At 44.7% G+C, this 16,982-nt stretch overlaps 1 protein-coding gene across 4 annotated transcripts in view; it reads right to left on the reverse strand.

Moving 5' to 3' along the window:
- LOC110536542 (collagen alpha-1(XVIII) chain) overlaps nt 1–16,982 on the reverse strand; it is a 106,178-nt gene that overhangs the window by 60,972 nt on the left and 28,224 nt on the right. For all 4 annotated transcript variants that reach the window (XR_005034542.1, XR_005034541.1, XM_036934756.1 and 1 more), the window contains exon 3: nt 2,392–2,939. Coding sequence is in view for 2 of the 4 variants with exons in the window: in XM_036934756.1 (XP_036790651.1) it covers nt 2,392–2,939 (548 nt within the window). In the remaining 2 variants the exon portion in view is untranslated. The remainder of the gene's footprint in view (nt 1–2,391; nt 2,940–16,982) is intronic.

The raw sequence follows: 16,982 nt of genomic DNA on the forward strand, positions 1-16,982 counted from the left end.
CACTAACAATGACTGTCAGGAGGGTCGAATGGCACATGGCATGTTTGACTAATCTGTTTATGGGTCTATCCAGAGGACAAACACCTGTTTTCAATCCAACAAAGTGGAGAGGAGAGAGGAGGAGGGGAGGGAGAAGACAGAAGGGGAGAGGAGGGAGAAGAGAGGCTCAGTAAACTAAATAAAGTCCATCTGATGCTGTAAAGAGAGGTTGAAGGTAAACAGGAAATGTTTCCGTGCAACAGCTCTGATTCCATCAAAGTTTTATGAGCTTTTCTGAGATCAATATTATTATTTGGTCATTTTTACCCCCTTTTTTTCTCCCCAATTGATAGTTACAGTCTTGTCCCATCACTGCAACTCCCGTACGAAATTATAGTATTTTATCCTGAGGTGCTTTCAGGAGTGCCACTGCTGTTGCGTCTGTTTGTTAGTGTTCCTCACAGGGGAAGAAACAGGATATCAGATTACAACACAAACACACTATCAGCTGGAGGCCTCACTGCCTCCAACACACATTGACAGAGAGAGAGAGAGCGAGAGAGAGAGAGAGAGGGGGGGGGGGTCGAGGGGGGAGGGAGAAAGAGAGTGGCAGAGACCAAAACAAAGTCAGACAGACATTAATGAGAGAGAGAGAGGAGGGAGAAAGAGAGTGGCAGAGACCAAAACAAAGTCAGACAGACATTAATGAGAGAGAGAGAGAGAAGCGAGAAAGAGAGTGGCAGAGGAAAGAAAGAGGGGTAATGAACACAAAGAGTGACATTTTGATTTTCCCCTGACCAGCGAGAGGTCTGTTTTGATCCAGGGTGGTGAGAAAGAGACAGGCTGGTGCTGGTTGAAACTGGCGGGGAGAACAGAGAGTTTCCTGCTCCTCCAGACTAAGGTAACTATATTTCACTGAAAATACCAACCCATTTGCTCCAATGAAACTTTATGGGTGGGAAACAGCTGCTTGGCAATAGCTTTTTGGTGCTCTTAAAAACTGAGGCAGGCAATACTTTATTAGTTAATCCATTCTGTTTAGAACAATACAACATCTAAGTAGTGGTGGTAGGGTGTAGAGCTCTGCTACTTGCTCGACTGGCCCCAATATTGTACATCGGGGTTAAAGGCCAGGTAGAGTGTGGGCAGGGCTCGGGCTTCACTAAATTGATCACTAACAATTTGACCCTGAGCCATTTGCTCGTCCTCTGCTGCGCAGTAGAGTCATATCTGACTAAAATCATAACATGGTGTCAGAAGTGCTTCAATCTCGTCAAATATAAGACAGGATCATTTAAAAGAAAATAATAATGTTCCTTGAGTTTCGAGTGGCAAAAGTAGCTAACAGCTCTCTCACATCTCTCCGTTGCTATGGATACTCACAGACTCAGAGCGCCATGTGCAGAGCTCATGCAGAGTGAACAGTGTGAAGGGAGTGAGTGACAGACAGAGAGGAGGAGCTAATGGATTTACTAATGGAGGAGGTTATTTCTGATTTCGGGCAGGGCCAGGCAGGGCGGGGCCGGGCGGGGCAGGGCCGGGCCGGGCAGGGCAGGGCGGGGCCGGGCGGGGCGTGGCCAGGTGGGGCCGGGCAGGGCGGGGCAGAAGCAATCAAGCCTGGGTAGGGTAGGGCCTGAACATAACGATCACAGGTAGGGCTCGATTCATCCCTATGCAGGGCTCTAGTAGGGTGGAGTGGAAGTAGCATTTTGGGTGAAATATACTACAGTGTAATGCCTAGGCTTTAGGTCAATAGGATAACACTGCCTTGTAGCTCGCAGAAAACCTGAGTTCAAACCCCAGTGAGTCACACATACATAGTGTGACTGAAAACTAGTTAAAGCCAAATTCCACCCGAAGATGCTCTTTTAGTATTTGTTTCATTAGTCGATTGTTGACAAACTTCCAAAAATGTTTTGCTTGTCAGGAGAGGATGAAAACCAGAGGTTTTATCAGCCCTGCAGGACAATGACTGGGTAGCCCTGGAACACCAGGTGAGTGCAATTAAATACCAGGTAGAAAACAAAAAACTGAAGTGTTTAGGCCCTCCAGGACAATGACTGGGTAGCCCTGGAACACCAGGAGAGTGCAATTAAATACCAGGTAGAAAACAAAAAACTGAAGTGTTTAGGCCCTCCAGGACCAGGACTGGTTTAGATGAAGAGAAAATGGACAAATGCACCTCTCGGGCTGAGGTGAAGGTGTTGAAGTATTGTTGGATTATTTAAGATATTCTTTGAAGAAGTAGGGTTTCAGACATTTACAAAAGATGGGCAGGAACTCTGCTGCCCTAGCTTCAGGGGGAAGCTGGTTCTACCATTGGGGTGCCAGGACTGGGCTGAGCAGATCCTGCCCCCCCCCCCCCCCCCCACACACACACACAAACAACACAACAAAAACCCGTCAACTCACCACAAACCTGTCCAGCCCCGTACCACCTGCGTTGCCCACGAAGATGCCCGAGCTGGCCTCGAAGGTGAGGGGCTCCGGGCTCCTATGGAAGGCCACACGGTGGTACTCCTCACAGTCCATGTAGAGACGCACCTCTGTCCCCTGCACCGTCAGCGTGAAGCGGGCCCACCTCCCCGTCAGGTCAGCCAGTTTGAAGCTCGCAGCCTCCTGGGTGCTCCCGACCCCCGGGTCAGTGTAGTAAAGGAGCACCTGCTGAGACCCGTCCTCCACGGGGCTCAACGCCACGCCCAGCTGCACCACCCGTTGGTAGGCGTCGGTGATGGCGAATAGGACCCCGCCGTGCCGCGTGGTGGGCTTGGCGGTGACGATCACGGTGAAGTCCCGGTAGAAGGGGTCAGGGATGAAGGACTTGGTGAGGCGGCCCACGTTGGCATCGGGCCCGAAACGGTAGGCCGGATAGCCCTCAAAGCCCGTGACGAAGGAGACGGAGGGGGGGAGAGGAACGCCGATCAGCTCTGTCAGGTCCATCTGGCCCTGGGAACCCCCCTCTGAAACACAAAGAAATACCATTAGATCACATAAATAGTGAATTAATACATAGGAAGACTTGATGAAGTGTCTATTCATGATTAATTCATCATGAATGTTTTTATTGATTAGAAACTGGTCTGAAAATTCACTGCACAGACTATTTTATTATTTATTATTTAACTAGGCAAGCCAGTTAAGAACAAATATGTTATTTACAACGACAGCCTACCAAGGAACAGTGGGTTAACTGCCTTGTTCAGGGGCAGAATGACAGATTTTTACCTTGTCAGCTCAGGGATTTGATCCAGCAACCTATCGGTTACTGTAACCAAAATCCCTGAGCTGACAAGGTAAAAATCTGTCAGGCTACCTGCCGCCCAACCTACTCCCTTCTCTCTGGCAAGTCATGCATGCTTTTATTTCCCACAATTACTTTCCCCTTCAATGGACTCACGTTAAAGAAAAAGGATTGCAATTCTACCCCAGAATCAAGAAGATGACTACACTCACACACACCACACATGGTCCACGTTAGGAGGGAGAACCCGTGGATCAATCGTTCATTTTGTGCTCCTGTAAAAGCACTGCTCCTGTAAAATGGCCTTAGCAAGCTAGGCTATCCCACACCGCTAGGCTAGCTCACACCGCTAGGTTAGCCCACACGGCTAGGCTAGCCCACACTGCTAGGCTAGCTCACACTGCTACTGCTAGCTAACACCGCTAGGCTAGCTCACACCGCTATGCTAGCTCACACCGCTAGGCTAGCTCACACTGCTAGGCTAGCCCACACTGCTAGGCTAGCTCACACTGCTACTGCTAGCTCCCCATAGAGAGACACAGATATATAGTCTGCTGGCCATCAGCTCTCAGGCAGCTTCAAGACAGTGTCTCTAGTTAACCTTAACCCTTGGTCTGAGTGCATGTTTTACTGGTGTCATGGAACAGAGGACAATGACCTGATAGAGCTATCACCTGTTTACTGGTGTCATGGAACAGAGGCCTGATAGTACTATCACCTGTTTACTGGTGTCATGGAACAGAGGCCTGATAGTACTATGACCTGGAATTCCTCGCCCACCCAGTGACATCACAGCAGATGCTTCTGGACCGGCCCAATGGGGGATCAGCTGGGGACATCACACCGCCGCACTCTCTGGCAGATGCAGGATTCCATGATGCAGTACAAGACAACATAATGTACAAGACCAGGATGTGACAGGACCAGGATGTGACCAGGATGTGACCAGGATGTGACCAGGACCAGGATGTGACAGAACCAGGATGTGACCAGGATGTGACAGGACCAGGATGTGACAGGACCAGGATGTGACCAGGATGTGACAGGACCAGGATGTGACCAGACCAGGATGTGACAGGACCAGGATGTGACAGGACCGGGATGTGACAGGATCAGGATGTGACCAGGATGTGACAGGACCAGGATGTGACCAGGATGTGACAGGACCAGGATGTGACAGGACTAACACTACCTGGACCAAGACATCTCCATAAAAGTGATTTCTTGGTCCAGGTGGACAAATATTTCACTAGGAATCTGCGTATTCCTTCAAAGCTCACATCCTGGTCACATCCTGGTCACAGTGAGTGCATGGCATCGTGTGTGTATGTGTGTGTTTGTGTGCATCGTGTGTGCATGTATGTGTGTGTGTGCGTGTGTATGTGCGTGTGTTTGTATTAATGTGTGTATTAATCCATGAGTGTTTTCTCTCTAAGTGGTCATCAGTCCACTTAAGAAACTCTCTCTTGGTCATTTCCTACGTGGGTCGTTGCGTTTCGAGGAGTGTGTAATGTGGCCTGCACTCGGAGCACTGCATTGTTTTGGCAGGAACTACACTGTTGCCAACTGTACACATAGCCCAGTTAAACAGCCTCTGCACTACTTCATTATGTACACATTGCGGCTTATTCGTCTCACTCGGGTTATACAATTCAAATAAATGATCATATTTGAGTCCAATTGTAATTTGGCAACCGGAGCAACTTCAGACGCTAAGGGAAATGGGCCTTGTGTGTCACACACCTCAGAGAGCTTTGGAGTGAGATGGCAGACAGTGTGGCTGAATTAAAAACACATTCTATCCTGAGCCAGACCTGCTTTAATACTGTAAGTATCAGTTCTGTGTGTGTATGTATATGTGTGTGTGTATATATGTGTGTGTGTATGTATATGTGTGTGTGTATGTGTGTGTGTGTGTGTGTGTGTGTGTGTGTGTGTGTGTGTGTGTGTGTATGCATGTGTATATGTGTGTGTGTGTGTATGTATGTATGTGTGTGTGTATGTATATGTGTGTGTGTATGTATATGTGTGTGTGTGTGTATGTATATGTGTGTGTGTGTGTGTATATATATATGTGTGTGTGTGTGTATATATGTGTGTGTGTGTGTATGTATGTGTGTGTGTATGAATGTGTGTGTGTGTGTATGTACAGTGGGGCAAAAAAGTATTTAGTCAGCCACCAATTGTCCAAGTTCTCCCACTTAAAAAGATGAGAGAGGCCTGTAATTTTCATCATAGGTACACTTCAACTATGACAGACAACATGATAAAAAAAATCCAGAAAATCACATTGTAGGATTTTTAATGAATTTATTTGCAAATTATGGTGGAAAATAAGTATTTGGTCACCTACAAACAAGCAAGATTTCTGGCTCTCACAGACCTGTAACTTCTTCTTTAAGAGGCTCCTCTGTCCTCCACTTGTTACCTGTATTAATGGCACCTGTTTGAACTTGTTATCAGTATAAAAGACACCTGTCCACAACCTCAAACAGTCACACTCCAAACTCCACTATGGCCAAGACCAAAGAGCTGTCAAAGGACACCAGAAACAAAATTGTAGACCTGCACCAGATTGGGAAGACTGAATCTGCAATAGGTAAGCAGCTTGGTTTGAAGAAATCAACTGTGGGAGCAATTATTAGGAAATGGAAAACATACAAGACCACTGATAATCTCCCTCGATCTGGGGCTCCATGCAAGATCTCACCCTGTGGGGTCAAAATGATCACAAGAACGGTGAGCAAAAATACCAGAACCACACGGGGGGACCTAGTGAATGACCTGCAGAGAGCTGGGAGCAAAGTAACAAAGCCTTCCATCAGTAACACACTACGCCGCCAGGGACTCAAATGCTGCAGTGCCAGATGTGTCCCCCTGCTTAAGCCAGTACATGTCCAGGCCCGTCTGAATCTGAAGTTTGCTAGAGAGCATTTGGATGATCCAGAAGAAGATTGGGAGAATGTCATATGGTCAGATGAAACCAAAATATAACTTTTTGGTAAAACCTCAACTCGTCGTGTTTGGAGGACAAAGAATGCTGAGTTGCATCCAAAGAACACCATACCTACTGTGAAGCATGGGGGTGGAAACATCATGCTTTGGGGCTGTTTTTCTGCAAAGGGACACCAGGACGACTGAAGGAAAGAATGAATGGGGCCATGTATCATGAGATCTTGAGTGAAAACCTCCTTCCATCAGCAAGGGCATTGAGGATGAAACGTGGCTGGGTCTTTCAGCATGACAATGATCCCAAACACACCGCCCGGGCAACGAAGGAGTGGCTTCGTAAGAAGCATTTCAAGGTCCTGGAGTGGCCCAGCCAGTCTCCAGATCTCAACCCCATAGAAAATCTTTGGAGGGAGTTGAAAGTCTGTGTTGCCCAGCAACAGCCCCAAAACATCACTGCTCTAGAGGAGATCTGCATGGAGGAATGGGCCAAAATACCAGCAACAGTGTGTGAAAACCTTGTGAAGACTTACAGAAAACGTTTGACCTCTGTCATTGCCAACAAAGGGTATATAACAAAGTATTGAGATAAACTTTTGTTATTGACCAAATACTTATTTTCCACCATAATTTGCAAATAAATTCATTAAAAATACAATGTGATTTTCTGGATTTCTTTTCTCATTTTGTCTGTCATAGTTGAAGTGTACCTATGATGAAAATTACAGGCCTCTCTCATCTTTTTAAGTGGGAGAACTTGCACAATTGGTGGCTGACTAAATATTTTTTGCCCCACTGTATGTGTGTGTGTGTGTGTGTATGTGTGTGTGTGTGTGTGTATGTATGTGCTTGTATGTGTATGTATATGTGTGTGTGTTTGTACGTGTGTGTATGCATGTGTATATGTGTGTGTGTGTATATATGTGTGTGTGTATGTGTGTGTGTGTGTGTGTGTGTGTGTGTGTGTGTGTGTGTGTGTGTGTGTGTGTGTGTATGTATATGTGTGTGTGTGTGTGTGTGTGTGTGTGTGTGTGTGTGTGTGTGTGTGTGTGTGTGTGTGTATGGTTCCCAATTAGAGACAGCTGATAATCGTCACCTCTAATTGGGGATCATACCTACTGTGTCCTTTTCCCACCTGCGATGTGGGATATTGTTTTGCGAGAGTGCATTTGTGCGGTACGTTTTGCATGATCGTTATATCTTTGTTGTTTAAAAAAAATAAATCACGAGAAATAAAATGTGGAACTCTACTCACGCTGCGCCTTGGTCCAGTTATTTAAACGACGGTCGTGACACTGCCTGGTTTTTTTCTGTTGGTGTGAAACCACAGCATTTGCTGGACTGTAGCTAGCTAATGGGAGTAATGTGGAACCGTGGACCACTTTAATACTAGACTATTTACACTCTGAAGTCTTTCTCCCGGGCCTGATCCAGATAGTTCAGATAGTTTGTGTAAAATGTCTCATGGTGTTAGATCTGCTTGTGCTTTAGCTTAAATCCTCGGACTATCGTTGTCGAGCCATACATGGAGATGAATGAAATCTATCAGATTAATCGCCTGAGTTAGAATACCTCACGATAATCTGTAGACCATACTATTTACCGGGAAAATGTTCATCTATATTTTTCATAGCTGTCTCTTTACCACCACAAACCGATGCTGGCACTGATATGTCACTCAACGAGCTGTATAGGGCCATAAGCAAGGACGAAAATGCACATTCAGAGGTGGCGTTTCTCGTGGTGGAAGATTTGTGTGAACAATCGAGTTAAGCAGATCTCAAGTTAGGATTGGGTACATTTAATGCATTTATAATGAGTGACAGTTGAAGGACAAGGACCTCCAGGAGTTAGATAGATAGCTAGCTGCATTCCTGCATTCCCTCTTCAATAACAGCCATGTTCATAATGGAAAAAATTCAGTAAGGGACTCATCTCTCTCAAGGAGCGTCTGTGTGTGTCTGTGTCTGTGTGAGTGTGTGTGTGTGTGTGCGTGCGTGCGTGCGCGTGCGTGCGTGTGTGCGTGTGTGTGCGTGTGTGTAACCACATGGTAGATATACAGTTAACTGCCAAAATAAAGGAATCACCAACATAAAGTGTCTTAATAGAGTGTTGGACCACCACGAGCCAGAAGAGCTTCAATGGACCACGAGCCAGAAGAGCTTCAATGGACCACGAGCCGGAAGAGCTTCAATGGACCACGAGCCGGAAGAGCTTCAATGGACCACGAGCCAGAACAGCTTCAATGGACCACAAGCCAGAACAGCTTCAATGGACCACGAGCCAGAACAGCTTCAATGGACCACAAGCCGGAAGAGCTTCAATGGACCACGAGCCAGAAGAGCTTCAATGGACCACGAGCCAGAACAGCTTCAATGGACCACGAGCCAGAACAGCTTCAATGGACCACGAGCCAGAACAGCTTCAATGGACCACGAGCCAGAACAGCTTCAATGGACCACGAGCCAGAACAGCTTCAATGGACCACGAGCCAGAACAGCTTCAATGGACCACGAGCCAGAACAGCTTCAATGGACCACGAGCCAGAACAGCTTCAATGGACCACGAGCCAGAACAGCTTCAATGGACCACGAGCCAGAACAGCTTCAATGGACCACGAGCCAGAACAGCTTCAATGGACCACGAGCCAGAACAGCTTCAATGGACCACGAGCCAGAACAGCTTCAATGGACCACGAGCCAGAACAGCTTCAATGGACCACGAGCCAGAACAGCTTCAATGGACCACGAGCCAGAACAGCTTCAATGGACCACGAGCCAGAACAGCTTCAATGGACCACGAGCCAGAACAGCTTAGCATACAGAGCCTTGGAAAGTATTCATACGCCTTGACTTTTTAAACATGTTACGTTACATCCTTATTCTAAAATGGATGAAATAGTTTTCCCCCTCATCAATCTACACACAATACCCCATGATGACATCACAATACCCCATGATGACATCACAATACCCCATGATGACATCACAATACCCCATGATGACATCACAATACCCCATGATGACATCACAATACCCCATGATGACAAAGCAAAAACTGGTTTGTAGATTTGTTTGCAAACAAAACAAAAACTGAAATATCACATTTATATAAGACCATTTACTCAGCACTTTGTTGAACCACTTTTGACAGTGACTACAGCCTAGAATCTTCTTGGGTTTGACGCTACAAGTTTGACACTGTATTTGGGGAGTTTCTCCCATTCTGATCTGCAGATCCTCTCAAGCTTTTTCAGGTTGGATGGGGAGTGTCGCAGAACAGCTATTTTCAGGTCTCTATAGAGATGTTTGATCGATCGGGTTCAAGTCCGGGCTCTGACTGGGCCACTCAAGGACATTCACAGACTTGTCCTGAAGCCACTCCTGTGTTGTCTAGGCTGTGTGCTAAGGGTCGTTAGAAGATGAACCTTCACCCCAGTCCGAGTTCCTGCCCTGAAGCAGGTCTTCATCAAGGATCTCTCTGTACTTTGCTCAGTTCATCTTTCCCTCATTCCTGACTAATCTCCCAGTCCCTGCCACTGAAAAACATCACCACAGCATGATGCTGCCACCACCATGCTTCACCGTAGGGATGGTGCAAAGGTTTTCTCCAGAAGTGACGCTTGGCATTCAGGCCAAAGAGTTCAATCTTGGTTTCATCAGACCAGAGAATATTTTTCTCATGGTATGGGCGTCTTTAGGTGCTTTTTGGCAAACTCCAAGCCAGCTGTCATGTGCCTTTAACTGAGGAGTGGCTTCCGTCTGCCCACTCTACCATAAAGGCCTAATTGGTGGAGTACTGCAGAGATGTTTGTCCTTTTGTCAGAGTGGTTCTTGGTCACCTCCCTGTTTGGCTGGGAAGCCAGCTCTAGGAAGAGTCTTGAGGTTCCAAACTTCTTCCATTAAAGAATGTTGGAGGCCAGTGTGTTCTTGCGGACCTTCAATCCTGCAGGAATTTTTTGGTACACTTCCCCAGATCTGTGCCTCGACACAATCCTGTCTAAGGAGCTCTACGGACAATTCCTTCGACCTCATGGCTTTGTTTTTGCTCTGACCTGCACTGTCAACTGTGGGACCTTATATAGCCTTTTGAAATCAGGTACAATCAATTGAAATTACAACAGATGGACTCCAATCAAGTTGTAGAAACATCTCAAGGATGATCAATGAAAACAGGATGCACCTGAGCTTAATTTCATGTCTCATAGCAAGGGGTCTGAATACTTATGTCAATAAGGTAATTCTGATTTGTATTTTTAATACATTTGCTAACTTTTCTAAAAACCTGTTTAAGCTTTGTCTTTATTATTGTGTGTAGTTTGATTTTTTTTAAATATATGTTTATTTCAGAATATGTCTGTAACTGTCACGTTCTGACCATAGTTCTGTTATTTTATTATTTGTTTTAGTATGGTCAGGGCGTGAGTTGGGGTGGGCAGTCTATGTTTGTTTTTCTATGTTGGTTTTTGTGTTCGGCCTGGTATGGTTCTCAATCAGAGGCAGGTGTCGTTAGTTGTCTCTGATTGAGAATCATACTTAGGTAGCCTGGGTTTCACTTTTGGTTTGTGGGTGTTTGTTTCCGTGTGAGTGTTTGGGCCACACGGTACTGTTTCGGTTTTGTAAATTCACGTCATCATTTATTGTTTTGATTCAGTGATCAGTGCTTTCTTTAATTAAAATCATCATGAACACTTACCACGCTGCGCTTCGGTCCGATTCGTACTCCTCCTCAGACAAAGAGGAGGAAATACGTTACAGAAACACCCACCACAAGAGGACCAATCAGCGTGGTAATGGGCAGCAGCGACCGAAAACACAAGACTCCTGGACTTGGGAGGAGAGGAGGCAGCACGGCAACGCGGCTGGAAGCCCGAGAGGCAGCCCAAAAAATGTCTTGGGGGGGGTGGCACACGGGGAGTGTGGTAGGAGACCTGAGCCAACTCCCCGTGCTTACCGGAGAGTGTTATGCGGTGGAGCACACAGTGTCCCCATAGCAACGGTCTATGACGGGACTTTGTTTTGTGTTCACTTTGAAAAGAGCCTAATTTACCTAGAAGTAATTCACGAGATCAAAAGGCTTGTCGCCAGTGACTTCAGCGTCCCGCTTTTTGAGTGACAAACATGTTTTGGGTCAGCCATGAGCGGTTTGAAAAACATGCAAAAAGGAGCAAGCTGGCTAGGTAAACGTTAGCGTATTCAGCTGAGTGAGGCAGGTGAGCGATGGCCTCCTGTAAGCACAAAGCCTGTCTGTTAGCAGCAGGCTTAGAGGTGAGTAAACACGGGCATTAGCCTAGAGCCCAGCAAAGCGCCTAGCGCCCTAGCCTTGATCAAAGGCCTACAGCACTTATGTGGGAATGAATGAGGAACATTCATAGAGACTCAGCCCTGAGTTAGCATACATGCTAATGCAACTACAAGAGAGATTTGCTGAGATGACACCGAGCCACTGCTTTCTACCACACAGGAGTAGTAGATAAATGGCTTGGATTTGAGAAAGATCTACTGTTAGGGGCACTGAGTCATGCGCGCGCACACACACACACACACACACACACACACACACACACACACACACACACATCATCATCATCATTCAGTCATTACCTACAGCACTAGGGACTGGAACCTCAAGAATTTTAATCTCACCAGCAATGGTTAAGTGGGTCATGTTCACAAATTCAAATTAGACTTAAAACTGTACTCTGGGGAGGTGTCGCCCCCGAACGCCAAGGAGTGTTTTTAATTAACTACTGCGGTAATGCCTCTATTTTCACACTACTAGTCCCTTGCTTTTCAGGATGTATGTTATGGAGTGGTATTAGTGGCAATGAAATTTCTGAAAATACATTTACAAATTATTTGAATTCTGTTGGCCTTAATATCTCTCCATATGATTTCACCATTTAGATAGGACTATCGCGGAAACAGAAGCTTTACAATGTTACAATGCAAACAGCAAGCCAAGCTAAATCTGGCTAAATCCTTAAGAGCCTTGAATCTGTTATCACTCCCATGGCCTTCATCTTTGACACCATACATGTGGCTTACCTCTGCCATATTTTGGGAAGAGGAGGACATTTTTCACCATAAACTCAGTATGAACATTACTCGCTCTATCAACACTGAGCAGGGACAGTGAAGAAGCAGATTGATGCATACATTTTGTAATTTTTTTTTAACAGGAATTAAAGTTCAATTGGTATGAAAAGAGCCAGATGTATTTATTTTTATTTACCAAGTCAGCTAAGAAAAAAAGTTGTATTTACAATGATGACTTAACTGCCTTGTTCAGAGGCAGAATGACACATTTTTACCTTGGGGATATGATCTAGCAATCATATGGGGATAGCTTGGGGATATGATCTAGCAATGATCTACCTCGGGGAGATGATCTAGCAGCCTTTCAGTTACTGGCCCAATGCTCTAACCACTAGGCTACCTGCCGCCATGAATGGATGGGGTAGCAGGTAGCCACGGTCATCTCAAAGAAGACATTTCTACCCTCTCTGTTCCGTAGTCCTCTATTGGAGCAAAAAACATAAATACATTCCTGGGATGCATAATTCGTGTTTGGAGAAACCTCTTGGTTTTAACAGAGTCAATTTTTCATGAAGTTTAATCAGGCGAATCAATACAAGCACTGCTTTCTCTGCTAATTTCTTTACCAGCCAGCCAAGCTTTCGCCCAAGCCTAACACTAGAGCCCTTGAGAGAACGCAAATATGTTTTTCTCTTGTAAAATGAATTACATCACAACATTTGGACAGAATTGACATGACAGAAATGTGGGTATAAACATCAAGAAAAGATTCAAGATTAGTCACTGCAGGTTTTGGGAAAGTGCATTAAATATCAAATATAATTCCCTATTTCTTGGAAAACAAAAGAGAAGTGAAAATGGAAATCTATTTGGCATAGCTGAAGGCATAATTCATAGCGATTCAAACTTGACCACAATCAATCTTTGTGGGCTAATGCTTTTAAAACGAAGTGATCCCTCTAGCATCGAGACTAACCAATTAACGAGGTACAGTAATGTTTTCTGGATTGTGCGTGTATGTGTTGTATATGAGAGAAATTAGGTTCAGTTGCTAGGGGTTACACTGACTTGAACAAAGGAAAAAGGTATTTCTGTCGCTGCTTTGCGTTCCAACCAATGATTCAACAATACGTTTTAATATTCTGCACGTCCCAAACTAACCTTCTGCTGACAGTATACACGGTCTGTGTCTGAATACCTATAATTACGCCCTAAATAGGCCGTTTGAATATGCGGCGGGAAAAAAATGTAGTTTAACAGTATGTTACATTTCGAAATTCGAATATAATTGAAATGCCCGGATGTCCTACTCATTTCGGCTTTGACAACAATTGACCAATACAGTGGCTTCAGAAAGAGCTGCTGGCAAACGCAGTAAAGTGCTGTTTGAATGAATGCTTATGAGCCTGCTGCTGCCTACCGCCGCTCAGTCAGACTGCTCTGTCAAATCATAGACTTAATTATAATATAATAACACACAGAAATACGAGCCTTAGGTCATTAATGTGGTCAAATCCAGAAATCTATTTTATTTTTCCAGATGTTGTGGTGTTACAGCCTGATTTCAAAACGGATTACATTTTAAATTTTGTGCAATACCCCATTATGTCAGTGGAATTTTGTTTATAGACTATTTTCAAAATGAATATAAAATGTAAAGCTGAAATGTCTTGAGTCAATAAATATTCAACCTCTTTGTTATGACAAGCCTAAATAAGTTGAGGTGTAAAAATGTGCTTAACAAGTCACATAAGAAGTTGCATGGACTCACTCTGTGTGCAATGATAGTGTTCAACATGATTTTTGAATTACTACGTTATCTCTGTACCCCTCACATTACAATTATCTGTAAGGTCGCACAGTAGAGTACTGGATTTCAAACACAAATTCAACCATGAAGATCAGGTTGGTTTTCCAATGCCTTGCAAAGAAGGACACCCCTTTGATCATGGTGAAGTTATTAAATACACTTTGGATGGTGTATCAATGCACCCAGTCACTACAAAGATACAGGCGTCCTTCCTAACTCAGTTGCCGGTGAGGAAGGAAACCGTGACGCCAATGGTGACTTTAAAACATCTGCAAGGACAAAGGAGTTTTTTAGGATAAAAATAAACGGAATAGAGCTAAGCACAGGCAAAGTTCTAGAGGTAAACCTGGTTCAGTCTCCTTCCAACAGACACTGGGAGACAAATTCCCCTTTCAGCAGGATAATAATAAGTTGGCTACCAAGACGACATTGAATGTTCCTGAGTGGCCTAGTTACAGTGTTGACTTAAATTGGCTTGAAAATCTATGGCAAGACATGAAAATGGCTGTCTAGCAAAGATCAACAACCAACTCGACAGAGCTTGAAGAATTGTTTTAAATAATAATGTGCAAATATTGTACAATCCAGGTGTGCAAAGCTCTTAGATTTACCCAGAAAGACTCACATCTGTAATCACTGCCAAATGTGATTCTAACATGTATTGATTCAGGGCTGTGATTACTTATGCAAATGAGATATTTCTGTATTTCATTTGCAACACATTTGCAAAAATAAAATAAAAAAAATGTTTTCACTTTGTCATTATAAGTGTGTCAATGGGTGAGAAAGAAATATATTAAATCAATTTTCAATGCAGGTTGTAACACAACAAAATGTGGAATAAGTCAAGGGGTATGAACACTTTCTGAAGGCCCTGTAGATATGGGGATGCGCTACTGAAATCAATGAATAGCGTAAAACAATGCAATCGTGCATTTTCTTTTCATCTAGTAGAATTTGCTGTAAACCGTTCGGGAATTTCACATCCACAATGCATTGGAAGAGGGGGGCTGCGAGTGTTGATAGCTGGATCTATTCAAGTAAACAACAATAGAATATGGCAAATAGCGAAGCTTCTGTGACGGTGTTTAAATGTTCTCCTTCAAATAACAATAATAGTATTTCATGGTAACGTTACATCTTTGAAAACAGATTTGCAGCCTGCTCCCTGCCGTGCCTGTAGCTAGCTATGCGCTTCGGTAGGACTAGAAGATCCAACTGTTCGGACAGTAACAGGGTAGCTTACTTGCTGTTGAGCGACAAATTCATATTTAACATTAGCCTAGTTGGCTAGCGAGTAAATAGCAGGGCTTGTGTTCAACCTGTTACAGGATCTGATGACAATACCAGGCATGTAATTGAGTGACGAATGCTGCAGGAGAAAATGGCGCAGAAAAAGGTTGAGTAAAAACCATGTGGCCATAGTTCGCTCTCTTGCCACTGCACTATGCACTGACACAAGCTATAGCTAACTAGTAACGCGGTAGTCTACATTACTATTTCTCACAGCGGTGCTGCTCCCAACATTTCTATTTTCTTCTAGTTCTCCTCACGTCAATTTATCTGTGTTGAGCTGATTGTAATGTTCATGCTATGCAATATGAATTTCTACCTGAACGGTTACAGGCTGAATGGGTCTAGCTTGTTTCCTTGCACTTAAATAAAAACTACATTTAAAAAACACAAGTATCTACCTCAAAGGTTACTGAACACTGACCCCGTATATAGCTTCCTCTCCGTGGTACTGAACACTGACCCTGTATATAGCTTCCTCTCCGTGGTACTGAATACTGACCCTGTATATAGCTTCCAGTCTCTGGTACTGAAAACTGACCCTGTATATAGCTTCCTCTCCGTGGTACTGAATACTGACCCTGTATATAGCTTCCTCTCCGTGGTACTGAATACTGACCCTGTATATAGCTTCCTCTCCGTGGTACTGAACACTGACCCTGTATATAGCGTCCTCTCTGTGGTACTGAATACTGACCCTGTATATAGCTTCCAGTCTCTGGTACTGAACACTGACCCTGTATATAGCTTCCTCTCCGTGGTACTGAATACTGACCCTGTATATAGCTTCCTCTCCGTGGTACTGAATACTGACCCTGTATATAGCTTCCTCTCCGTGGTACTGAATACTGACCCTGTATATAGCTTCCTCTCCGTGGTACTGAACACTGACCTCTCTGTGGTACTGAACACTGACCTCTCTGTGGTACTGAACACTGACCCTGTATATAGCTTCCAGTCTCTGGTACTGAACACTGACCCTGTATATAGCTTCCTCTCCGTGGTACTGAATACTGACCCTGTATATAGCTTCCTCTCCGTGGTACTGAATACTGACCCTGTATATAGCTTCCTCTCCGTGGTACTGAACACTGACCCTGTATATAGCTTCCTCTCCGTGGTACTGAATACTGACCCTGTATATAGCTTCCTCTCCGTGGTACTGAATACTGACCCTGTATATAGCTTCCTCTCCGTGGTACTGAACACTGACCCTGTATATAGCTTCCTCTCCGTGGTACTGAACACTGACCCTGTATATAGCTTCCTCTCCGTGTACTGAATACTGACCCTGTATATAGCTTCCTCTCCGTGGTACTGAATACTGACCCTGTATATAGCTTCCTCTCCGTGGTACTGAATACTGACCCTGTATATAGCGTCCTCTCTGTGGTACTGAATACTGACCCTGTATATAGCTTCCAGTCTCTGGTACTGAACACTGACCCTGTATATAGCTTCCTCTCCGTGGTACTGAATACTGACCCTGTATATAGCTTCCTCTCCGTGGTACTGAATACTGACCCTGTATATAGCTTCCTCTCCGTGGTACTGAACACTGACCTCTCTGTGGTACTGAACACTGACCTCTCTGTGGTACTGAATACTGACCCTGTATATAGCTTCCTCTCCGTGGTACTGAACACTGACCTCTCTGTGGTACTGAACACTG

The sequence above is a fragment of the Oncorhynchus mykiss genome, chromosome 11 (genome assembly GCF_013265735.2).
Source record: "Oncorhynchus mykiss isolate Arlee chromosome 11, USDA_OmykA_1.1, whole genome shotgun sequence".
Taxonomy (NCBI): domain Eukaryota; kingdom Metazoa; phylum Chordata; class Actinopteri; order Salmoniformes; family Salmonidae; genus Oncorhynchus; species Oncorhynchus mykiss.